Source organism: Odocoileus virginianus, chromosome 5 (genome assembly GCF_023699985.2).
Source record: "Odocoileus virginianus isolate 20LAN1187 ecotype Illinois chromosome 5, Ovbor_1.2, whole genome shotgun sequence".
NCBI lineage: Eukaryota > Metazoa > Chordata > Mammalia > Artiodactyla > Cervidae > Odocoileus > Odocoileus virginianus.
This window is the reverse complement of record NC_069678.1, coordinates 19,752,854-19,779,367: the sequence shown is the minus strand read 5'-3', so window position 1 is coordinate 19,779,367 and position 26,514 is coordinate 19,752,854. Positions and strand designations below refer to the sequence as shown.

Sequence of the window (26,514 nt, the reverse complement as noted above, 5' to 3'; positions counted from 1 at the left end):
TTTGTTTTTAAGCTTTATTTTATCACCCTTATCAAACACACATCAAAAAGCATATCAACAGTGCATCTTATGGTAAGTCAGTTTACAACAAAACTGAACAAGGCAATTGTGTTTACAGATAGAGTTTTCAGCAAAAAAACTATATGCAATTCAGTTAATTGAAATGCTGTGTGCATACATTTTTAGCATATAGGAAAGTGGAAAATAAAAGTTCTTTGCTACTCAGCAAGAAAAAACATGTTTAAAAGACTTGAATAGAAATCAGAAATATAGAGATTTGAGAAAAGAATTTCTTGGTACTGATACACATCTACATTTATAGTCCCACTCAGTTACTTAAAAAAAAAAAAAAATCACAAAAAAATAAGACATCACCAAGAACAGAGAGCCATTGTGCCAAGAAATGCCAAGACCAATAAATTATTGAAACAACTGGTAGAAATGTTATAGACAGCTATTGTGTACTGTAATATTCTTGTAGTTCTGAGGTGAAGGTAAACCAACAGGAGAGAATACTCCTTATAACTGGCTTTGGTTTAAGTGATCATTCACATTTTTCTAACCATACCTTCTAAGCAAAAACACAGCTATTACATGTTATTGAGGGAAAACAGTAGTAGGTTTTAATATTCACAACCAACCACTCCAGTGCCGATACAGGAAGCCATAAATTATCAAAATCTGTTGATCATAACTGGATTTCAAAGAGTGAACAAAAGAACAAAGATGGAGTCCTTTCGGGGGGGAAAATCTGTTCTACCCCAGATTTGACAGTTAGGAGAATATAAAGGAATGTTAAATTATTTACGATTTTTTTTCAAAAAAAAAAGAATGAAGGAGTTAAATTCTGCTGGAAAGAGATATGACAGCTTTACACTCTGCAAAGTAAATATTCCACAGAGATGCATCTTAACTTTTCTTTATTGTACTTAACACTACTTACTTTCATAAGATGCTACAACACTGCAGCTAGTACATACTAACGCCACCCACTGCACCCAATGTGCAAAGGCAAACACAGAGATGGCGAATCCCGTTTCTTTCTGACCCTTAATTTGCATAAGTGTTGATGTATGCCAAATACACAAAAGATAGAGTCTCATTTAAATATTTTTTTTAAAAAATTTAACCAAACTTAATATGGATATTTAATCTGGTCTCATACACTCTTAAAATAATTTTCCAGGGAAACAATGATGAGGAATGTATAGAAAAGGCAATGTTTCTATGTCACAGGTACCAAACTTGGATTTTTAAAAATAAATATCATTTTTAGGTCATAAACTATATGAACAATTAATAACACCTGAAAAAGGAAGCCGTTTTCTTTCCCCCATCTCTTTGTTTATATTACTTTTCTCTTCTTTACTCTTAAATCTGGTAGATTTCTGACAACCCATGCTAATAAAATAATGTAGCTATAGATAATTCAAATAACTGAAAAGATTTTGAGTCCATAAATGCATGATTTTGGATGTGTGATACAGAACACCTCACTACATTTTCTTTTACACACTCACTATCCTGACACCATGAATACTATTAAGGAGAGAGTTTAGAAAGGGAAGGGAATTCCAACTGGGACAGAACTGACTACACACAATTCTCTTGCTGACAATCAAGAGTTTATGATAAGAAATAGGACCTAAGAGTTTTGCAAATAGGAATAAAAATTTTGACAATTCCAGTTTGGGGTTTTTTCTTCAGAATGTGATTTATTTTCGTTATACAAAGTAGTATAACAAAATAAGCTCTTTTACTTCACAACGAGGATCAATAGTCACATGGATCAATGGTCACATAAGGCAAAACAAAACAGAATGCTCTGTTCTCTCTGACCACAAAGCTAATCATAAACCATACATGACTTTCAAAAAAGCCCTCAGTTTCCTCTAGGATGCTGTGACAGTTACTCTTTAATGGGAAATAGCTTGCAATCATTTGATAAATTTCCCATGAATTTTGGCATTGATAGTGCCACAAATGTAACTGCCATGATTATGACAACTCTCTGAAAAGCACAAATAAAGCAAATAAAACATTAATCCTTCTAAATAGTGTAACAGACAACAAAAGTGCTGAGTTGTAGGAAAATGAATACAAACTTCACATCAGGAGAACAAAGGTTATGTAAACTGTGTATCTCATATCCTGAAGATCACCTTCATGACCACCCATAGACAATTTCCTAAATGCTCTCTGGTTTACAGGTATTTCTTTTACAGCCCATTTCTCCTATAAAATTCCAGTATTGCAGCAGTTAAAACTATTCACCTTCTTAAATGTCCACAAGTACTTGTGTAAATCTACTGGGCAATCACTGTGCGAATTTAAAAAGCAGTGAAAAACACTGGATAACAAACATGATATATCCTGTGGTGTCAGAGAAGATGCTAACCTAAAACAGAACAAACTCTCTAACATTTGGGGTACTTCAAAAACAAAAACAATCATACTCCTCTAACACTAAGAAAATGTAACTTACCCAAATATACCACAAGAGGCTCAGATGAATTCCATTTCACAGAGATTCAACATTCTTTTATTCACTGAGAAAGCTAGGAAGTGATACTAACCTGAAAAGGCTAACATCTCAAAAGTAAAGGTGATTTATTGAGCACCTTAAGAAATGGAAATTCTTTTGAGCTGTGACCAAAGTGTGGTCTGTATTGTGACCACAATTAACAAGAAATAAATTTTATCAGAGAGCTAGAGTAGTAAGATTTGAAGAAGGAACGTAATATTAAAAATGGAACTACATCCAAGGAAGAATTATATTCTGCTAGACGACTCTGGCTTTCCATTATATGTAATACTGGGGAAAAAACAAAACAAATATGAACAGTTTCACACATACCAAAAAAAAAAGACAAACCACGGAAATGTTGGGAGTTTTATACTACATGACTCAAACCAGTAACTACTATCATCTGGGAAGGTTTCACCCAAATTAGTATTTTCCAGGAAACACAAGGCACTTGCTTAAATCTTTGACTGTCTACACACCCACCAGACTAAAAGTCCTGATGCGCTTCCATCTGCACCCTAATCTGAATAAAGCCACCTGGCACGTACCCTCGCCTGAAAGTCCAGGTAAAACACGTGGTCACTGAGTGTCTCCCCCAGCCCCTCACCCAGTAACTATGTCAGTATAATTACCGTCAGTTACTACGGTGCTGATTTTCATTAAATTATAAAAAATAAAATGTCACACTGCCAAATATAACTAGTAGCAGAAATTATGTAAGCTAGGCCTAATTTTATAAGGTTAGGACAAAAGCCTAAGAAAATGATGCCAAAATGCCAGTTACCTGCATTTGAGAAATAACTCAAACGAGTCCTAAAACAGCATCTGAGTAATGTAATTCTGACTACAATTTATTCCAGAAAGGTAACTGATTCCCTTAGCAGGGTGAAAGCCCAGTGTACTAAGACAGAAACCAACGTTATGCCCATAGTTTCTCTTCAACTTCCTTTACATGGCAGCACTCTTTCTGGCAGCATCCCTTATAATAAATTTGCTCAAAGGTTAAGATATAAGTACAAGTAACATGATTCTAGAAGAGAAGTTAAATAATAATTCAGATTTTTTTTTAAAACGGCTAATTTAACATAGCTCAGCACTCTTTTTATTTAGCAGCCAGAGTACCTTTAAAAAGAAGGCAATACCTGTCTCAATGAAAACAGGGAGAAGGATGAGAAAAACTGTATTTGTGGTTTTGTTCTAAAAGCAGCCATAGTAGTGGCCCAAGGCATAGCAGAGAATTTTTTTCCTAAAGATGTGCTATACTGATGGCCACAAGACAGGGAAGACATCCAGTAATAATAAATGCAATCAATCTCTTATTGCAAGAGGCTCATTTTGTTATTATGCCTTTAAAATGCAGCAAATAGTTTCTTTTAGCTAGTGCTATCTTTTACTGAGGCATCCAACCCCATTTCTTCTTCTCTAAATACAGCATTAAAGTTTTGAAAGTGGCCAACTAGCCACCTCCTCCAAATATGTTTCCAAAGAACCAAAGATTTCCTACAGAATAATCAATTTACATGCCTTTTCTGGGACAAAAATGTACCAGGACCACATCATGGGACAATAAGGAAGAAACCTGAAGGCAAGAGGGAAGGAAGCACAGATATTAATTCAGGGAAAGAAAAATTACCTGAGATAAAATTTTCCCAAACTGGTAGGGGTTACGTGAACATGAACCTTCGTATGTTTACCCTACCTCTCCAAAAGAAAATTTGTTTTTAAAACTTCAAGGAATCAAAATCTCTGTGTATATATTTCATCCTAAAGGATGATGAAAACTGCATCTTTTAATATTTGGTTCAGGTTTAAAAAAGTTAACAAGATTAAACTTCTCATAATATTAGAAGAGGGAGAAAAATCTGCAAATGTCATCTTTGGTAGTAATGGGCTAAGAGCTATAAAATAACAATTTAAATCAAAGGAGGCATCTTTTTTCAATTTTGTGGCTTAAATATAAAACATTTAATTCAATGCATGATTACTTAGGCTCATCAGTTATTCCCTCAGCACACTTAAAATCTAGTTAGCATCTGCTGTAATAAAATTCTACAGTGTTAAACACTACATATACTCATGATGTATACTCATCAACAATAAGACGATCAAAGAATGCTGTGAAATTCAGCATGAAGATGTTAGCAGCACACTGCAGCACTACGCTTAGAAGCCCACCTGCAGTTTACTTGTAAGGACTTTTCTTTTTGGTGGTGGTGGGGAAGGGAAATGAGAAAGGTGTATGTGCTAACCTAAAATACTTGCCCTTAAAAAGAACTCATTTGCACTGTGTTCATCAGTATGTATGGAAGGACATGGTGTTTTTAATCACCATAGAAGCTGCTACCCATACAAATATTTATGTTTTAGGAAAGCTTAGGTCTCCACAATACTCTCTTGAATTTTTACCTGAAACCAAACCAGCTAATAAACCTCTGAAAGGGCCAAAATGAAAAAGAATAGCTCTTCCTTCTAAGGGGACATATTAGAAGTTACTTATAAAAATTTCCCTTGGGCACCAGGCCACAAGGTCTTTTGGCAATTCATTATTTATCCTCCTTATACCAAATTTGGCTTCATAATAAATATTAAAGAGAGTTTTGAAGAATTAGGTAACTATGATTAACTAAAATATCAAATAGTAACTGTGTGAACAGGGTAAAATAATTCATCCTCTAAGACGTAAATTCTTAATTGGGCTCTCAATAACCTGCATGGCACCCACAGGGAAAAACTCTATGAGAAGCCTTCCAGCAGGGAAAGATATAAAAGTGTTTTCCTTAGGAAAATAAATAAATAAATAAATTTTTCCTTTAGTTAAGAAAACAAAAACTCACAACCTGTATATAACTTTTTTTGTATAATCAGTGCTTTATAAAGATTTCCTAAGATTTAAACCTCTGAAGACAATCTACTGTAATGTGAGAGGAATCCATTGATTATCATTCCTAAAACCACATAATCAATCTGTGCCCATGAACTTAGGAATACTAGTAGCCTCTATTTGGGGTCACGTTAGATTGCTATGAATCTTTTTAAGAATTCTTCATGAGTTTTTCTTTCTTTCTACTTCCACCTTATTATAGCTACACCTTTCTTAACTTCCTTGCAGTCAAAAGTCAGACCACCTGACCAACTAGGATGCTTTCCTCTAACTTCTCTTCAGCTTAGGATAGAGGTAAAGAATGAGGGAAGAGGAAAAGAAGGTGTGGGAGGGAGATGAGAGAAAAAGGAAGAAATAAAGAATCCTTGATTATGCACCCTTCACCTTTTTCTTTTCCTTTCACTGAACAATTAATTCTTTTTAACCAACATAAATTTTCCATCATAGTAGACAGAACTCTATCTTGAGAAATCTTACAATGATCCTAGAAGAGTCAGTATAAAACAGATGAGCTAATGCAGGGTCTAAAGCAGACCCTGAAAGATGGGCAATCTATGTGTACCCAAACTCTTACAAGAGTTTTCTCACTTTAAGAGTGTTTCAATGTAATCCGGTCTAGACTTGTGTGTTCTGGGCCTCTCAGGAATGGACTATTTTCTCATTTCATTCTTTCAGACACACCGACTCCCAAAAAACCTGTATCCTAAATCTTATAGACATTAAACAGGTAGGGAAGAGATGGGCATAGACTGTATCAACCCACAAGATTCACACTATAAAGAATGCTACTCAAATATTCTCTAACCTTTCATACCTGCACACTCACTCAAGCATACATACTAGACATAAAAATTGTGCAAGATCAAGCATCAGCTTTCTATTTTAAAAGCCTTAATTAAAAAAAAATATAGAGAGAGAGGCTCACCGCAGGTTCTTTAAAGGAATATTCAGTACTACATACTCCTTTAAAAAAATCATAACTCAGTGTTAAGAACACAGTAGGGAACTGCTGCTTGACAATTACTTACAATCACTGACAGCATCCAGTGCCAACTACGGATATCAGCAAGGAAGAACCATCTAACAACATAAAGGAATAATCTGTAAGTGATGTCACCAACGCTAACAAATTCGTTAATATACCTGTGACAAGACAGTATTCGCCCCTGCTTCATGATCACATGAAACAGTCAGTATCTTTTAAAGATACATACTGAAGAGCAGCACTGGCCCTACTGCACAAAAAAAGATGCCCCACGGATGCTCTAAAACCCTCAAGGTACAGCTAAGAGGTCCTGTCCTACTCAGTGCCAAACGTCTGCGAGGCAGTCACTGCTCGAGCATGGCTGCACATCAGTAGGGTTGAATAAATATACAAAGTATTCCCTTAAAATGATAAGGGCGGTACTCCTGCATTCAGATGTAGAATAACCCAGGAAATGGAAGAGGAGAAACAGGAAATAGTCCTCAGGTTACTGATTAAAGCAAAGTTTGATACAGATATCCCCTCTTGTAGGCACTCAGTGGGTAAAATGTAGCCACAACAAACTTTCCATCAAACATCCTTCCAGTCAGTAATTTCTGAGCAGCTTTGGAATCACCAGCATTGGCATACTCAACAAAGACCTGTAAGAGAACAGAGAAAAAAAGTAACTTCATTTTCATGAAAACTGTTTCAGAACAGTGCTTCTCCAACTTTGCACGTGTGTGTGTGCATGCGCGTGTGTGCACGTGTGTGTGTGTGTATATCACTTAGTGACCTTGTTACAATGCAGATTTTGCTTCGGTAGATCTAAGGTGGGGCCTGAGTCTCTTCATTTCTAAACCAGATTTCAGGATACGCTAATGCTGCTGGTCCACGGACCGGCAAAGTTTAGAATACTTAGAACTCAGTTCAATTCTGAAAAAAGTTCCATCAAAACATACATCCTTTTGCCAAGTTCATAAAAGTATGTGGAACAGTGCTAAACACTTGCTGAAGACAGGGTCGAACAGCCCAGAGAACAACGACATTTCAACAGTGCCTCAAAGATTTGTAGAAGCCATAACTATAGTAAGGGAGAAATTTAAAACTAGGTACTTCCTTTCCTAGGTAGATGAAATAGCTTAATTTATTAGTCTAATTTATTATGACAATCTAAAGCAAAAGTTACAAGCGAGTGAACTGACTGATCCTCAGTTACTGTGTAAGTGTGTGAACCAGGGAAAGAACTGCCTCTCCCACCTCAGTCGGATGCCCCCTTTGTTCCATCAATATTCTTCACACTGAGGTGTCAGCACTCTAGGACACTCAAGAGACTTTCAAGGTGGATGCGAGGGTAGACAGACATCAATCTCCAGATTCTTAACTGTCATTTGTACCTTTGCCTAAAAGTGGATCTACCTATAAGTTCAGGCAGGTTATCCCTTTTCACTTTCCCTCTCTTAGGAACCCTTTTCTTAGCTGAAAAATCAAAGTATTTCCAAAGGGCATAAAAACTTCCAGGACATAAAAAGAAACAACTTCAAATCCAATACTTTTTCTTTTTTTAATGGACTCTGCCTGCATTGGTCATGCAAATATTTCTGTTAAGGATAAAGTGTGACAATTAGACCTAAGATATTTTGGCCTGTGATGGCATGTTCTGAATTCATTAATATTGTAAAATGGACATGTAGAACTGATTCTGCCTCTTCCATTCTATGACATTTTAAGCTATGCATTACTCTTAAAAGAAAAAGTTTGAGACCATCCAATGCTAAAAATTGATGCCCATTTTACTCATCTTAGATATAGTTGATATTTTATATCTCTTTTTCTCCCCAAAACCAATGTGTTTAGCTGTAGTTTCTAGCAATAAATACTTTTTCATTAAATATAAAAGGAAGATTAAATGATGTCCAATGAGAATATGAAGTTCTTTTTGATTTTTTAAATTGATTATTACTCCAAAATCTATTAACCATGTTCAATAAATGAGTAGACATGCACTTATACAAGAAATACAATGCTTCCTATCTTACTTCTTGCTTCATGGATAACCTACAGTTTTACACATTATATCACTGTAAACTAAATAGAGGAAACACATTTTATAACTTATTATGTAATTAATTAGAGTTCTATCATTTTAATCTTGACTACTGTTTATAATTGTAAGAAGCATCCCATAATCTATATTCCAGTATTTTTTTAATATTCCTTAAAAAATTAACATGCTATTTTGAACTGAAAAATTCATGCTGACTTTACCAACTAGGCAACATCTTCAATGATTGAAAGAAGTTAAACCTGTGATTTCAGGAATTTATCAAAAGTTGCATTCACTCTCCACTTAGAAGCTTATTTCTTTTGTTGATAAAGAAACTTACTCTTTCTCTCAGTCATGTCAGTTCAGTTCAGTTGCTCAGTCGTGTCCGACTCTGTGACCCCATGGACTGCAGCATGCCAGGCTTCCCTGTCCATCACCAACTCCCAGAGCTTACTCAAACCCATGTCCATCAAGTCAATGATGCCATCCAACCATCTCATCCTCTGTCATCCCCTTCTCCTCCTGCCTTCAATCTTTCCCAGCATCAGGGTCTTTTCAAACGAGTCAGTTCTTCACACCAGGTGGCCAAAATATTGGGAGTTTCACCTTCAGCACCACTCCTTCCAATGAACACCCAGGACTGATCTCCTTTAGGATGGACTGGTTGGATCTCCTTGAGGTCCAAGGGACTCTCAAGAGTCTTCTCCACCACCACAGTTCAAAAGCATCAATTCTTCGGCACTGATAAACCCAATGTCTTTTTGCTCATGAAAGTGAAAGTCACTCAGCCATGCTGGACTCTGCAACCCCATGGAATGTGTAGGGGTGAATCCTCCAGGCCAGAATGCTGGCGTGGGTAGTCATTCCCTTCTCCAGGGGATCTTACCCACTGAGGGACAGAACCCAGGTCTCCTGCACTGCAGGTGCGCCACCAGGGGAGCCCCAGACTGCACTGAGAGCAGAGGGGGGTTCTGCTCCATCCCTCTCTGGTCACAGGCCCAGCACACTTCAGCGGCACCACGCTGCTGTTCCTCTTTTTGGTCATACTTATTTTTTCCCTATCATCTTAAAAGATGGATACTTCTCCCCTGAAAAGACTTTCCAGTTTCTCTATCTTGCCACTCAGATTCAGTCAGATCATGTTAATCCTTAATTCAAAAATCTTCCAACATCCTTCCTTCCCATTCCTTGATCTGTCCTATACTCCCATACTTCCCTGATCTAATCTCCCATTATTCTCCATTCTTCTCACTTTGCATAGTCACACTGCCCTCCTCAAACCTAACAGGCATACTCAGGGGCTTGAAATTTGCTGTTCTCTTTGCTAGAATTCTCTTCCTTACCTCCTTCAAATTTTGACTCAAGTGTAATCCATTATGCTCTTCCTCACCTACTTTTTTAAAACTGCACTCCACCCCTCCATAGGACTCTCTATATCTCTTCTACCATCTCTTTTCCTCCACAGCACTTATCACTATACATTGTTCTGTCTGCTTCATTCACAGTTGTATCCCACCTGTTACGCTCAACAAATATGGTTGCAAGGATGCAGTTATTAGTATGCTCCTGACACTGAATGAGGTAAATGCTGTTATTACTAGACTGGCAATAATAACTGTTCACTAAGAGGAGAGTGAAATTTCTTTCACTTTTTTTTCAGTTGCCAAGATTTTTCCTAATGTTTAACCATGAAAGACAAAATCCACAACCAGAGGTGATTTCACCAGGAGACATGTGGCACTGTCTATAGAGACATTCCTGGTGTCACAACTGAGGAGGAGGGTGGAAAGAGACCAATCCAGTGAGCAGAAGCCAAGGATGATGTTACACATCCTATAATGTACATGACAGCTCCCCAAACAAAGAATTATCCAGCTCAAATGTCAGTGGTGTTAAGATTAAGAAACAGAATAAAAGTATATTCTATTTTCTGGAAAAAAAAAAAACAAAAAACAAAACCTACAGATACAAGAACGACTTAATTTAGGATCACAGAGTTTTCTTCAGAAACTGTGATCATACTCTTGGCTTATACATTCTATAGATGAAAAAACTAAGGTTCCTCACAAAACAAGCCAAGCTGAAACTTGAACTCAGCTTTCAGGATATTTCAGTCCAGTACATTTTCCTTGTTTAAATTATCACTGATAATTCTATTACAATCAGAACCTAACCTAAATGGTTTTCCAACTGTACTTAATTAGAAAAAACTGGGCCAAATATTTCTGTAGCTGACCCTGACCTAAATTAGCATATGATTCAGCTGGCTGTGTATAATGGCTTAAAAGTAGATTTAACACTTAAGAAAAATTTTCTTAACTGATAAAAAGTACATGCATATTATAGAACTTTTGGAAAAAGAAGTACAAAAAAAGTAAAAACCGTGATAATACAAATTCTTAATTCCTAGCAACATTTTGTGTGTATCTTTCTATAAAATTGAAACATTTTGTACAGGATTTTAAAAACCACTGAATCATTTTCAAATTATGAAAAATATTCACTTACTTGTCCTCTGCCCGGATTTTCTTTTGGAACAAGCAGAGATACCACTGGTCCATATTTTTGACATTCCTCTTTTACATCTTCTACAACATCTGATTATTAATAAATACAGCAGTAATCACTTTGATGTAATTTGCAAGCATTCATTATTTTCAGATTTTAAATTCAAGAATTCAAGAATCCATATCTAGGTAATGAAGTCATTTTCTGCTTAAGTTAAGAATAATATAAATTTAATGCATTTAATAATTTTGTTTTTATATTTTAAATCTGTTTTGGTTAATACAGTCAAATAATTTGAAATCCAAAAGAAAAGCTTTCTTGCAACTTTCCAAAATGTCATCCTGTTCCCCTCTCTGAAGACAATAAGCATTATTAGTTTCTTTCTGTAACCTTCCAAAAACTTTATAAGCTTACACAAGCAAACATAATCATATATGCTTTAAATAAAAAGTTCCACTCTTTTTTAAAACTACATTTTTAGACCTTTCAATATCATTACACAAAATTTTCTCATTTATTTTTATGGTGATTTAATATTTCACTCTATAAAAGATTGATAAATTCTCTAATGTGTCCTACTGATGAATAATTAAACTATTCGCAAATTGCTTGCCATTATAAACAATACTGTAATAGATAAACGTGTATATACATCTCATTTCACTTATGTACTTACAAATTAACTTTCTGGAAATGGAACTGCTAGGTCAAAATTAATATGAACGTGTAATTGCTAGAGTTACCAATTTGCTTTTCATATAGGTTCATCAACCTAAACTCTCTCCAGTGACATATGAGAATATGCTTTCCTATACCTCACCCACATCTTCACTGTCGATGTGACAAGTGACAAAGATATCAGAGTATAGTATTAATATTACAAGTGAGAATGAAATGTGTGTGAGATACGTTGCACATCCTTTCATATAAATTGTTTGTGTCCTTTACCCACTATCTCTTGGCTTGCTTTATAAGGGTTCTTTCTGTGGTAAGAACTGTAAATATTTTGTCTATGGTGGTTACGTCAAGGTAAAATTTGTTGAATTATAATTTTGAATTCTGGGCACACTAGTGCACACTACACCTTCTCCACTCCAGGAATATATATATATTTTTTAATCTCCTATGATTTTTTAGCTACATTTTTTTTTCTTTACCTGCTCCTGCCTGCCTGCCCTTTTTCCTTCCCTCCTTACCCTCTCCCTTCTTCCTTGTTTTAATACTCTAACATATACAAAACTTGCAATTTATTTTGGTCTCACTAGAAGGTTTGAATCTAACTTCTTCCCCACTACCATCAAGATTACAAGACAGCTGTCCTAACATATATGATTTCCAGCAAGGCAAACTTACCTAAAACTATTGTAATTTGAAGATGACCTTGCTAATCAGAACTAACAAAGGTATTTAATGGTACTAAAAAGTCTGCTGCACTTTAGTTCATGTAAGACTCTTAAATAGTAAGATTTAATAGCATTTAAATATTTAAATACCATTAAATGTTTAAATTAACATTTAAGCATTTAAATGCTTAATGTATTTAGAAGGAGGAAAAAAGGTGTTACACAGCAACATACACAGAAAAGAACAGATACACTCTATCCTGAGGTTTACTCAAGAAAGTCCATGCTTGAATTTTATAGCAATCAAAATTATTAGGAGGAGACAGAATTAAATACAGTAGGTAGACACTTAAAAGGCTTAATAATTTGAAATAGATGTCAAGAGATTATTTAGAACTACTGTTCCATAATGACCTAATTAAAACAATGCTGTTGTTGTTTAATTGCTAAGCGGTATCCAGCTCTTTTGCAACTCTATGGACTGCAGCCCGCCAGGCTCCTCTGTCCATGGGACTTCCCAGGCAAGAATACTGGAGTGGGTTGCCATTTCCTTTTCTAGGGGGTCTTCCCAGCATAGGAACTGAACCCACATTTCCAGAATTGCGCATGGGTGGTTCAGTGGTAGAATTCTCGCCTGCCGCAAGGGAGGCCCAGGTTCACCTCTTGGCCCATGCAGCCATAGCGTCCCTTTCCAGGCTTCCCTTGTGGCTCAGCTGGTAAAGAATCTGCCTGCAATGCGGGAGACCTGGGTTTGATCCCTGGGGTGGGAAGATCCCCTGGAGAAGAGAAAGGCTACCCACTCCAGTATCTTGCCTGGAAAATCCCATGGATGGAGGAGCCTGGTAGGCTACAGTCCATGGGGTCACAAAGAGTCGGACACGACTGAGGGACTTCACTTCATTTCACCCACTCTAGTATTCTGAGCTGGAGAATTCCATGGATTGTATAGTCCATGGGGTCGCAACGAGTCAGACACGCAAGAGTCAGTTCACTTCACTCCTGCATTGCAGGCGGATTCTTCACAACTGAGCCACCTGGGAATTCCAAAATAATGATGAGGGTAAGACTATTCTTCCAGATAAAAAGGCATCCTAAAAAGTATAGATTGGAGATTCCTACTACTGTCACAGATTCAAAGAAATCAGGTTTGTTTCATCTGTTAGGTAACTATATAAAGCTGAGGGACATAAAATGATTTACCCTTACAAGAAACAGTGTGGTAAAATTAGCTCCATCAGTAATGGTTTAATTTTCCACAAAGAAAATGTTCAGCACTAAGCAACTGATATTTCTGGACTTCCCAAGTGGGGGAAGTGGTAAAGAACGCACCTGCCAATGCAGGAGACACAGAAGACCCAGGAGACCCGGGTTCAATCCCTGGGTCGGGAAGATCCCCTGGAAGAGGAAATGGCAACCCACTCCAGTATTCCTGCCTGGAGAACCCCATGAACAGAGGAGCCTGGAGGGCTGAAGTCCACAGAGTTGCAAAGAGTCAGACACGACTGAAGCGACTTAGCATGCGCACAATTGATCTTTTTAAGTTTGGTCCTGCTTTTTAGTCTATTCACCACTCTGCTTCCAGAATGCTCTTATTAAACCCAAGTTTGACTATAACACTCTCCTAGTTTAAATTTTAACGGCTCTTTATTGCATTTTACAATGGACAAATGTTTATTGAATAGTTATAAGAAGCCAGGAACTATTCTACCCCTGATACAAAGTTCCTTTGTGTAATTTATATTCCAGTGTTACTATCTCTGAGATTAAAGTCCAAATTCTTAAACATATCAAACAAGTCTATTAGATACCTGTATTCTGGCTATCTTTTTAGCTTTAACTGACTGTTCCCCAATATCCTAAGATACAGCCATCCCAAACAATTTGCTGTTCTCTGAATATGCCACACTTTCTCTCATTTCTGTGTCTCTGAGCTACTTTTAGCTCAACCCCTCAACTTTTAGTCAAGCAACTTCAATTACTAACAGAACTCAGATACTATATGTCTGGAGAGATGCCCATTCATGCATCACTCCGACAGAGTTAAATAGCCCTCCTCTCTGCCTCAGTACTTTATTGTAACCTTCAAATTTATATAACTAATTATTTATATACTTGTAATTGTTTATATAACTGTCTCCCCTATTACACTAAAGACAGGAAATAAATCCACGGTGGTAAGTGCATACTCAGTAAATATGTTTTGAGTGAATGAACTGTTAAAAGTAAAATAAATAAATAAAAGCTAAAAAGAAGTGAAAGCATAGGGCAGGAATAGCACAGACAGAAAGAAAGAAGTTGCTGGGAAAGATAATCTTTATGTATTTAGTAAAGGTTTATCAGATGTAAAAGAGTTGAAAGGATCTGAGGAATTGTTCCAGTCTGCCTGGACTGCTCTAACAAAATGCCACACACTAAGTGGCTTAAACAACAATCACTTGTTTCTCATAGTTCTGAAGGCTGGAATTCAAACATCAAGGTGCAGACAAATTTGATGCCTGGGTGTAGACAGCTGCCTTCCTGCTGTATACTCACACAGGCAGAGAAAGTGAACAAAGAGAAAGACTGCTCTGTCTATTCTGTTTTAAAGGCCACTAGTTCCATCAGAAGGGCCTCAGCTTCATGACCTAATCTAACCCTATTACCTCCTAAAGCTCCAACATTGGGGCTTAGAGCTTTCTCATAGGAAAATGGTGGGGGACACATTAAATCTGCTGCAGGCATCAAAAGTAAGTGTACTTCAGAGATCATACAGCTCAATATCCTCACTATATAAACTAGCAAAACATGAGAAAGCTATGAAATGGTATGTCTATTCTACACAGGAAAGACACATTAAAATAAAATGTAGGAAGCACTGACCTTCATATTCTTCTTCATTCTCAAGATAATCATCGTCCAGCACATTCAGCAGTCTTAGCACTGGCGTAGGAAGCATCACCAAATCTTCAATATGAGGGGCTGTTAAATTCATTACAACACGGTGAAATGCTAACTCCTCCAAATAAACTGATGAATATTAGGCAACGGAGCTTGGGAATATAAATTAGTTGATATCTTACTTGATTATAAAATAACCAAGAAAAAAAAAAGATGTATACAACTTACCAAAAGGAATGCTAAAGAATGGGCTGCACAATGCCATTTCAGCAGGAATTCTTCTGCTTGGATCATCATGAAGCATGCTAAAACACAAAAATAGGTATCTGTACATCAAATCTTTTGAAAATATAACCAATAAAGAAAATAAAAATGTCTAAATATCCAGCACAACATTAATATTAGCATGACTTTCTGAATCATTCAACTACAAAAAATATAAATGCCATTTATGAGTAAACAGTTGAATAAATTATTATATATACCTAAGACATAAGGCAGAAGAACCACAGATCAAATTGCCAACATCCACTGGATCATCGAAAAAGCAAGAGAGTTCTAGAAAAACATCTATTTCTGCTTTACTGACTATGCCAAAGCCTTTGACTGTGTGGATCACAATAAACTGTGGACAATTCTGAAAGAGATGGGAATACCAGACCACCTGACCTGCCTCTGGAGAAACCTACATGCAGGTCAGGAAGCAACAGTTAGAACTGGACATGGAACAAGACTGGTTCCAAATAGGAAAAGTAGTACGTCAAGGCTGTATATTGTCACCCTGCTTATTTAACTTATATGCAGAGTACATCATGAGAAATGCTGGGCTGGAAGAAACAAGCTGGAATCAAGATTGTCAGAAGAAATATCAATAATCTCGGATATGCAGATGACACCACCCTTATGTCAGAAAGTGAAGAGGAACTAAAAAGCCTCTTGATGAAAGTGAAAGAGGAGAGTGAAAAAGTTGGCTTAAAGCTCAACATTTAGGAAACTAAGATCATGGCATCTGGTCCCATCACTTCATGGCACATAGATGGGGAAACAGTGGAAACAGTGTCAGACTTTATTTTTTCGGGCTCCAAAATCACTGCAGATTGGTGACTGCAGCCATGAAATTAAAAGACGCTTACTCTTTGGAAGGAAAGTTATGACCAACCTAGATATCATGTTAAAAAGCAGAGACATTACTTTGCCAACAAAGGTCTGTCTAGTCAAGGCTATGGTTTTTCCAATGGTCATGTATGGATGTGAGAGTTGGAATATAAAGAATACTGAATGCCAAAGAACTGATGCTTTTGAACTGTGGTGTTGGAGAAGACTCTTGAGAGTCCCTTGGACTGCAAGGAGATCCAACCAGTCCATCCTAAAGGAGATCAGTCCTGGGTGTTCATTGGAAGGACTGACGCTGAAGCTGAAACTCCAATACTTTGGCCACCTCATGCGAAGAGTTGACTCGTTGGAAAAGACCCTGATGCTGGGAGGGATTGGGGGCAGAAGGAGAAGGGGACGACAGAGGATGAGATGGCTGGATGGCATCACCGACTTGATAGACATGAGTTTGAGTAAACTCCGGGAGTTGGTGATGGACAGGGAGGCCTGGAGTGCTGCAGTTCATGGGGTCACAAATAGTCGGACACAACTAAGCGACTGAACTAAACTGAAGACATAATACTATATTTTAATTTAAAATGTTTTTGATTAATAAACACAACATGAGAAAATGATCCACATCCTGTAACACTAACTGAAAAAAAGCTAGACACAGATTTACAGTAACTGAATTTAAAAAAAAAAAAAAAAAAAAAGAGGTGAGATGACTTTTGTCTTGTTAAAGCCTCCTAATAATAAAGCAACTTGATAGCAAAATTAAAAAATTTATGGATAACATCTCTAACAAAAGTAAGTAACCTCACTAGACAACAAAATCCAAGTAGCTAGGGACAAACCATCGATAGCAATAAGACTTGCACCAGATGGGCTTCTATGTAGAAGGAAGCAGAGAGAAACAACAGTTAATCTGATGACCCAGAGAAAAAAATAATCCCCCCAAACAGGTATTCACTGGAAAGCACAAAAAAACCAACTTGAGAAAAGCACTTTAAGCTAATCAAGGGGTTATAGATTCCAAATGAATGCAAGGGGTCCTCTGTAAGATTTGAGGGGGCTGAAGTAATCTAGACACTAGAACCTCTCAAAACCAATCAGCTGAAGCTGCCTTCTAGGGCAGAGTCCCGCAGAGAAAAGAAGTCTCGGGAAGAGAACCCACACTGATGGGGTAAATAAAAACTGAGAGAGAAAGAGACAAAGACATCAGGAAAAAGTAGGGAATGGGAAGAGCCCACAGGATCTCAAGAAAAAAAAAGAGACACACACAAAACAACAGGAGGAGGAGCTGTGTACAGTTAGAAAAGCTACACCTTTCTAAGTTTAGGAAAACGAATTTCACATAAAAATGAGCCACACACAAAGTATTACAGCAAAGTTCCTAGACAAGGAAAGTAGACTGCAAAATAACCTGCCCTCAGACAGCAAATGCATGCAAGAAAGACATAACCACAACACAGAGGAACACTGTTAACCAACCATCTGAAAATGAGCCCAAAGTATTTTTTACAAAGATACAAGATACTAAAGAGTAACAGTAATCAAAATTAGAAAATACCAAAAATCAGGTAACAAAACTCAGGAAAGAATTAGGAATAAAAGGAAAAAATCATTTTATAAACTAAGCTTAAGCTAGAAGTAACATAAGGATGAATAAAAACAAAAGATGATGTCCTAAAGATAAACAGAAGGCAGAAAGGAGAAAAAATTGTTAAATCAAAAAGAAATAATAAAATAAATAAAAAAACTATTCAAGAGAGTGATAATACTGAATAGTCAGAGAAAATCTATTAATAATGCATATAGAATGGGAGTGCTTCAAAGAAAAAAAAGCAAAGTAATGGAACAAACACTAAGAACTGTAACTTAAGAATACTTTCATACAACAAACAAAAAGATCTAAAACTACCTATTTCCTGAGAATTCAGACCCAGAGCAATCAAAATGTATTATTCTGGTAAAATCACTAGACTTTTAACAAAAACATGAAATTCTCATGGCATTTAGAACAAAAGACCAAATTACTTAAAACAAAGTGTCATTGGCACTGTGCTTTCAACAGCAACACTATTTGCTAAAAGAGAATGGACTACAGTTGACCCCTGAACAACTTCAGGTTAGGAGCACACCCTCTCCCCAGCTGAAAATCCACTTAACTTACAGCTGGCCCTCCATATCCACAGCTTCTCTGTATCCACAGTTCTGCAGCACGGATTCAACCAACTGCACATCAAGTAGTAACAAAATCTGTGTATAAACGGACTCACATAATTCAAACCCATGCTGTTCAACGATCAACTGTAATATGTTTAAAATGCTCAAGAAAAATGTCTGCCAAGGATTTTTATACTCAGATAAACAAGACTTTCAAGTGTAGTAACACAGTTTAACTATTGTTAATAAGCAAGAGCTCAGAGAATATTAATCCTACGATCAAAAGAACATGCTTCAGTAGACTAAAATGATTAGAATACAAGGACCAGTGATGAATATTAAATATCCAGTTAGACACAGAACTAAGACTAAATGAGAGCGTTTGAAAAATAAAAGAGTGCATAGCACGTAATAGCCATATAATCTGACAACACGGTTATAACTTTTTTCAAAGGGGAGAATAGGAAGAGCATATGCAAAAGCAACTGTTTTCAGTAATCTTACTATAGCACTATTATTGAGACTGTTTTAGTGTAATGTGGAATAAAGCAAATGAGTAATAATGGAATATTCTAATCTGGCATTCTCTTTGTCCTTAAGAACCATAATTCTTGACATAAAAGAAAAGAGACATAAAACAGAAGAAGTAAAAACACTGTGGTACTGAATTTAAGTCAGAAGTATCAGTATGAACTCCACCCACTTAACAGGCCTGGAAACAATGATCTCCCCAATAGCAATGAGTACTCTTAATACCCAGACTGTGGTTCTGAGAGCTTGTCTGGGCTTCCCTGGTGGCTCAGCTGGTAAAGAATCCACCTGCAATGCAGGAGACCTGAGTTCGATCCCTGGGCTGGGACGATCCCCTGGAGAAGGGAACGGCTACCCAGTATTCCGGCCTGGAGAATTCCACGGACTGTAAAGTCCATGGGGGTCGCAAAGAGTCGAACGTGACTGAATGCCTTTTACTTGGAGGTTCTAGCAAAGAGCACAGCTACTCGAACACCCTTGACCAAAGACCGGTTCTCCTCTATCGGGAATGGTCATCCCCTTCGCCCGAGCGCACAGCTCCGGGAGGGCCGCACATGGAGCTGGGAGGGAGGGAGGAGACAGCTGCCCAGTCAGCCAGTTTAGCTGAACGGGGTGACAGATGTCACAACCAGATCGCCTCACATCCCAGACTCTGGTTTTAAAACACTACCTCCTACTAAAAGAAACCAGGCTTCTTGGAGAAATGGCTACTTCCAGGTCTGGAGCAGGAAATGCATACTTTGAACTGGAAACATCTTATCATACCAGATAGTGATGAAGCTATTAAAGGTAATAAGGTATGCCAAAGCTAACCTGCAGAGCCTCAAGTTTATCAAAGATGAGATAATTTCAGCTTCAATTAGTATAAGAACTGGAACAGACTGAAATACACCAAATATATTTAGACTCATTAGTTAATAATGATATTTTGACCTTTCAAAAAGGAAATGATCCACTTTGAAAGATAAGCAATCAATTCATTATGAAAACAAGCCAATTAAGAGAACCAAGCATTTATTTCATCTTTAGTTAAAGAGGAGACTAAAAACATCACTGTTCTACAACTCCTAACAAAGTAATGGATCTGAGCATTGAGTATTAATAGCTGTTAACACATCAAATGAAGACAGCCACGTTATGTACTAACCTAAAAACACACAGTACCATATATACAACTACCAATTTACAGAAAATAGGGCAATATGTTAAACTATACTACAATAACACCATCTGTAAAATTCAGACTGTGGACAACTATACTGAGTCAGCAATCCAGGTTGTTCAACAAATAAACAAGGGAAAAGGCGGGTAGGAGATGGAAAGGGACCTTTTAGAGTAAATGAAACTTAAAAGGGATTCTTAATAGAACAGCAATATTAAACTATAGTGTTAATTAGCCTCCAACTAATAAAAATAAATAAAAAAAGAAAAAAGAAAAGAAAATCCAAAAAACTAAATAAACTATAGTGTTTAGGGATGCATACTTACGTTAACAGAACTATAATAAAAACAAGGAAGTAATAACAATGACACCAGGGCAGAGGTTCTTTTAGGGACAAAGAAGGGGCTTGCAATTGGGATGGAATACACAGAGGACTTCTAGAGTAGCTGGTAAAGTTCTATTTCTCAACCTAAATGGTAAATACAATAATATTCCTAAGTATTCACCAGGCTATGCATTTTTTTTCAGTATTTATGTTTTATTCTAAAAAAAAAGATTTGAATAATTTGCATGCATACACAACAAAATACGAAGGAAAATACTGAAAATACAGCAAAGTGCTAACACTAGAAAATGAGCTTATAATTTTTTTCTCATCACGATTTTTTATAGCTTCCAAATCTAGTATTAGTTGCAGAAAGAAAAAGAATAAAGCTATCATTAAAAACAAAAAAACTCTCAAGCTAAATAACAAAGTCAATGCTAGAACTTGGACTTCTGAGTCTGTCTTAGAATCCATTATATAATTTGACTTCTATCCTAGAATCCATTATATAATTTTACACTGCCTCTTTTCAATATAAAATGCTACATGCAATACCTAGTATCAATCAGCTACTAGCAGCTACTTAAAACTACTGTAATTTGTAAAACACACACACACACACACACACAAATATGTGCAAGTAAAACTGATGAGATCTGAGTTCCATGGACTCTAATATCAATTTCCTAGTCTTGATATTGTACTCAGATTTTTAAGATGTTACCACTAAGGGAAGTGGGTGAAAGCAAAACACTCTATCTGTCCCCAGAGTTTTCAATGGTAATTATTTAAAGTATAATGTATAATTACTTTACATGAAACATTATTTTGGCATTCCAAAGTAAACTTGGTCTTTAGTTAGTAAAGACTCTTTAAACACCTATTCTCCATCATTTACAGAACTGCCAGAGTTACAGAAGGCCCAACATACAGTGACTCGTCACCTATCTTCCACTGAACAGCGCAAAGTAAGAGCCTAATACCTGGTACTTGCCAAGAACACTCTTTTGAAAATAAATTTACTAAAATGACTTGACTACTTTGTTTCTTATTAGAAACCAGTCTGTATAGAATATCTAAAGATTTTTAATTCTAAGGAGGCAAAACCTCTACATGATTAAGCAAACCAGAAAATAATATAAATTCATTCAGGAAAAAAAGCAAGTTTAAAGTACATGTAATGTACCTTTTGATAAGGTCTCTTAGGTGATAGGCTGGAATTGCGGCATTCACCACTGCTTTACTGGCAAATATGTGATCAATAATAGCAGAACTATTTGCCTAAAAAGACAAAAAAGTCCTTCTTTGGTTATTCAATTCAGTCCTTATTTGTTGAGTACTAGGCACACAGCACTTAACAGTTTGGTAAGAATACAACAGAAAACACTCTCTTCTGAAAGTTTATAATCTTAATGAAGGAGATTACATACATTATTATAAAACTTCTAGAGACGAGGAACATTTTTTCTCTATTCTCAGTATCTAACACTGTGTGAACATTTACTAGGTGAATGAATAAAGAAACAAATACCAAGGCAAACACACAGAAATGTAATTTAATGCAAACTGAGAAAATAGATGTGTGCTAGGTGACCCAGAGTGTCCTCATGATGAGTCCTCAACTGGTTTTCAGATGGAAATAAACTATCAAGGAGAAACCAGGGCAGAATTTAAAAATTGCATCTGTCACATTATTCATACCTTAAATCCTTGGGGAACAAAACATTAGATATCATTTCAACACTCTTATCATCATTTTACTGAAAGTAAACTACAGTTTAGTAAACCTAAATAACTAACTTAGAGGTGAAGAGAAGATATAAACCCTAAAGATTTAACTTCAGAGCCTAAGCTCATATTTGGTAACTGTACCTCCAAGGAAAGTGATAAAATATAGAATGATACTTTTACCTAGGGGCAAATAGGGGGGACTGCTTTAATACACATCAGCCTCTAAATTTCACCAAAAAAAGAAAAAAAAATTAAATGCCTAATTTAATAATTAACTAGATCACTGAATGTGATCTAATTCTACCTGGCCCTGTCCTAAGCAGAAAAAGTCTGAAGAATTCAAAGTTAGTCAAACCTAGTGCAGGAAATTGATGTGTTTATCTGTATAAGCACTAGAGAAAGTAGCCCCAAAGTACACTGGACTGTTTGCAGGTACTAATGACAAAGAGTGATACTGGTTTTACTCCCATGGCAGCGTTGTTTTTTTTTTTTTTTTGCCAAAAGTAAGGTACAACTACTAGGCTATTAAAGTATTCCTTCCAAGAACTGTTTCACCAGATATAGATGACTAGGGGTTTAAGAGAAATAAAATTCTGTATAATAGCCACACACACTATGTATTATATGCTCAAAAAAATACTTGCTTCATATCAAAATCAGTAATCCCTAAACACCGTATTGCTTTTCAAACACCTAGCCAAAAAGGGACTGATACTATCACAACATTCAAGCCCCAATATGTTTGAAAAGATACTGCAGTTAATTCTTAACTCACAAATATGCAAAAAGTAAATTCCTATGTTAGCTGGAACTTAGAACCCATGTTCCCAAGCAAACAATGTTATAAGCAGCAGTCACTTTCTCAGGATAGTTCACAAACAGAGCACAAATAGGTAGCAGTGTGGAACTGTGGACAGAACACTGAACTTCTGACTACTAGGGACAGAATTTGGTCCAGAACATCCAGTTGTATGACCTTGAGCTAGTGGTTTTACATATTCGTGCCTCCAGGTTTTGACACATAAAAGAATAACCAAAATCCATTCTAACAATCCTCACAGAATACTACTGTATTAGTAATGTTTTAGAATGTAATACAATTACTTTACTAAACAAACCACTTTTGCTTCCTCAGGAAAAGGCATTCATTCAAACACTTTATTAAGCACTTATAACATGCCAGACCTCAGCTAAAAACAGTGAGCATGCAACGCTCCCTAGCGCATCTGTAGCGATGGGACTGATGAATGGCATTAAAGGTAACAGTAAGGGGAATACGGAGGAGATAAAGCAATCAGAGTCCTCAACGAAAATCATTATAAACTGAGTACTCTTACACTGGGATTAAGGACCTGAAAGCGAAACACTGGTTCAGTTTACCTTCCATTCCTGAGATCTGACTGTATGTTTCAATTTCATTCCTGAGAACATTTCCAGTAAAATGATTCCTAGGCTCCACAGATCAACAGCTGAGGTACATTCTGTATCACTCTGCAGGCCAGCCTGGGCCAAGCAATTCTGCAGTTCTGCTTCAGGAGCCCGATACCCGTCTGTCTGAATATACTTTACATCCTAAAGAAAATGAGTAAGTATTATAACCAATCAAAAACTGCCCACCTTCCATCCATCTCTACAGTGTATTTACCTCTCAGAATGTGTGATAAGCCAATGTCAAACTGAATGCCAGAATTTTTAGTCCTTGGGGATCATAATTCTTTGGTTCATTAACTAGATAGTTCTCGAAGGCAAGCTGTACATTTTCCATACAACTGCTCATTTCTTTAGATACTCTCTTGCCTGTGAGGCACTGCTGATAAATAAGGACACTCGGCAAAGAGCAGATAAACTATGGAGAATGGACCATTTGCCAGAACTGTCACATGAGTTCTTCCATCACTGAAGACATCAGTAATTCAGCAATTAACCAAACGGTCAAAGAAAAATAAAGTGTTCTATGTAAAGTACTTTTAATAATTTCAGAGCCCTCTTGTACTAGCTCTCTCCTACCTGACTCAAACGTGTGTTAGACACTCAGTCGTGTCCGCCTCTTTGAGACCCCATGAACTGTAGCCTGCCAGCCTCCTCTGTGCATGGAATTCTCCAGACAAGAATGCTGAAGTGGGTAGCCATTCCTTTCTCCAGGGGATCTTCCTGACCCAGGAATCAAACTTGGGTCATCTGCGTTGCAGGCAGATGTTTTATCATCTGAGCCATCAGGGAAGCCCCAAATATCTCTTAAGTCTCTACTAAATCACCTCTGTTATTTAAAAATATTTGTTTTAAACCACTGAGGGGCTGGAGAGAGAAAGTATGTCTTACCTGATTGCCTTCTTTGAAGCTAAGTCCAAAGTCAATGAGTTTAAAACATTCATTCTCGGCACTCCACAATATGTTACGTGGCTTGAGGTCTGCATGGACATAACCCTCATGATGAAGAAAAGCAAGGGCCTCTAGAACATCTCTGGCACAATGCTGTATCATCCACATGGAACAACCCTGGTGACTGGAATATAAAAGCAATTCCGAAACACTGACGTCCAGGAGTTCAAGCAACAGACAGCGTGATGGCACATTTGGAGAGAAGTGGATTGTGAAGACTCCATACAAAGTCACTAGAAAAAGAAATTAATTACAACACTTTAAAAACCAGACTCAGAATAAGTGACTAGTAAGTAGATAAAAATCTGGGGTAGTCTAGATAAGGATAGCTTTAATGAGCAAGCCACTGTAATTTATTTTTCCCATGAGTAAGATTTTTGGGCAACTCGGTTATTTTATCTTAACAAAATGAGATGAGATGACCTTCAGCAGCAGATTACTACTAAAAGATATTAAATATGACACAATAATTCAAACTGTGTTTCCCAAGCACTCAGTGATGGGTGAATATGCACTTAGGGTGCCAAGCAAAACTGATCAGAAGAAAAATCCAAATACTAAGTACTCTTAACGTAAATGTCACAACGTGCAAAATCAAAACTGAAGATCCTTTCCTGATCCAGAATAGCACTCTATAATCTAAATATTAAAAGGAGAGATTAAGACATTCAAGATGACGTTTTAACAATCTTGTAGATTCATCAAGTACTTAGGCCAAAAAAATTCCCTCCTAAATAGCCAGGTTATATACACCATTTAGCAACCCTTGAAAAAGAAAAGGAAAAAAAAAAAAAAGCAACACTAATATTAAGAAATTCTTCTTTAAATGGTAGTATTAAAGAGGTCACTCTTCAAATTAAATATGGATCATGTTTGCCAGGAAGACATTTATTAGCCAAAGCCGTAACTAATTATAAGCTCTCTGTTGGTATAATAAGAATGAAAACTGTTTTCGCAGATCAATCACCAGTAATCATTATATATCTTACATTCTAAATATCTGAATGATGAAACATGGTTTTACCTGGCTAAAAGTATAAAGTGCACATGTATAATTTTCACACTTCCATACGAACACCTATGTAAAATTTAGGAGTCATTTCTCCCAAATCCATACCAAATATGTATCAAGAACAACCTATACGAGTTATTAGTATTGACGTCACAAGTACGAGAAATATTTCCCATTTTTCACTGGTGTGCAAAGATTCAAAAATTTCCGTACAAGAGATGACAATCTACTAAAGATACACCTCCTTTCACTTGAGAAGACAATTCTCTATGCAACATTCTCTAATGAGAATTGAAGCAAAACAGCATTTACTGAGCATCTACTACGAGCAAAGCAGACAATCTTCCCCGTACTGCAGAGTGAAAGGGGGATGGGAAACGGCCTTGTACCCGGTGATGAGTACAGGGCGAGACCCACTTCTCCAGCCTAAAAGACGAAAGACGGAACGCCAGGCTGAGAGAGACAGCACGCTAAAACTGGGATCTGGGCAAGACAAGAAGGGAGACAGCGGCAATTACCGATGTTTCTGTGCCCCTGTAACTGCTCCAGCGCCGCCCTCTCTTTGCGGAAACCATACTCGGCGGCCGAGGCCGCAGCCCCGGTGGTTCCTGGCGGTAGGAACTGCTTCAGCGCTCCTGGGGGCGAGCCGGGTGTGCCGCAGCAACGCACCCGATACACCGAGGCCGAGGAGCCGCTACCCAGGCGGCTCTGTACCTGCCACAGCCGCCCGAAGGCTTCCAGAAACCGCGGCGGCTCCGCGCCCCACGCGCAGCCGGATCCCGCCATCGGTGCGGACTGAGGGGGCTGACACGGAGCTGACTCGACGCCCGGGGCAGGCCGGCAGGGACTGCGGTCACATCCCCGCCAGCCGGACCAGCGGCTCCGCAGGGACGGGCCTGCAGCCGCCTCACCGACTGCCGGGACCTCAAGCCGCCATGACACCGGAAGCCGTCTCCTGGGGCGGGG

At 37.4% G+C, this 26,514-nt stretch overlaps 1 protein-coding gene across 1 annotated transcript; it reads right to left on the bottom strand.

Moving 5' to 3' along the window:
* On the bottom strand, window positions 1-26,514 carry UHMK1 (U2AF homology motif kinase 1). The gene is made up of 8 exons (XM_020872860.2): window positions 26,067-26,514; window positions 24,477-24,769; window positions 23,538-23,729; window positions 21,613-21,707; window positions 15,376-15,452; window positions 15,130-15,228; window positions 10,928-11,016; window positions 1-7,034 (listed from the first exon to the last, which is right to left on the bottom strand). Exons 1-8 carry the CDS (start codon window positions 26,332-26,334, stop codon window positions 6,888-6,890), a joined length of 1,260 nt encoding a protein of 419 aa, XP_020728519.1. The 5' UTR covers window positions 26,335-26,514; the 3' UTR covers window positions 1-6,887.

What these genes read in the sequence shown, in the direction of transcription:
- UHMK1 (XM_020872860.2), bottom strand. Translation starts at nt 26,334, where the DNA reads ATGGCGGGATCCGGCTGCGCGTGGGGCGCGGAGCCGCCGCGGTTTCTG. An exon ending in GAATGAAGAAGAATATGAAG is followed by an intron (nt 11,017 to 15,129) that starts GTCAGTGCTTCC and finishes ATTAATAATCAG; the next exon opens with ATGTTGTAGAAGATGTAAAA. An exon ending in AAAATCCGGGCAGAGGACAA is followed by an intron (nt 7,035 to 10,927) that starts GTAAGTGAATAT and finishes GTTCTCTTACAG; the next exon opens with GTCTTTGTTGAGTATGCCAA.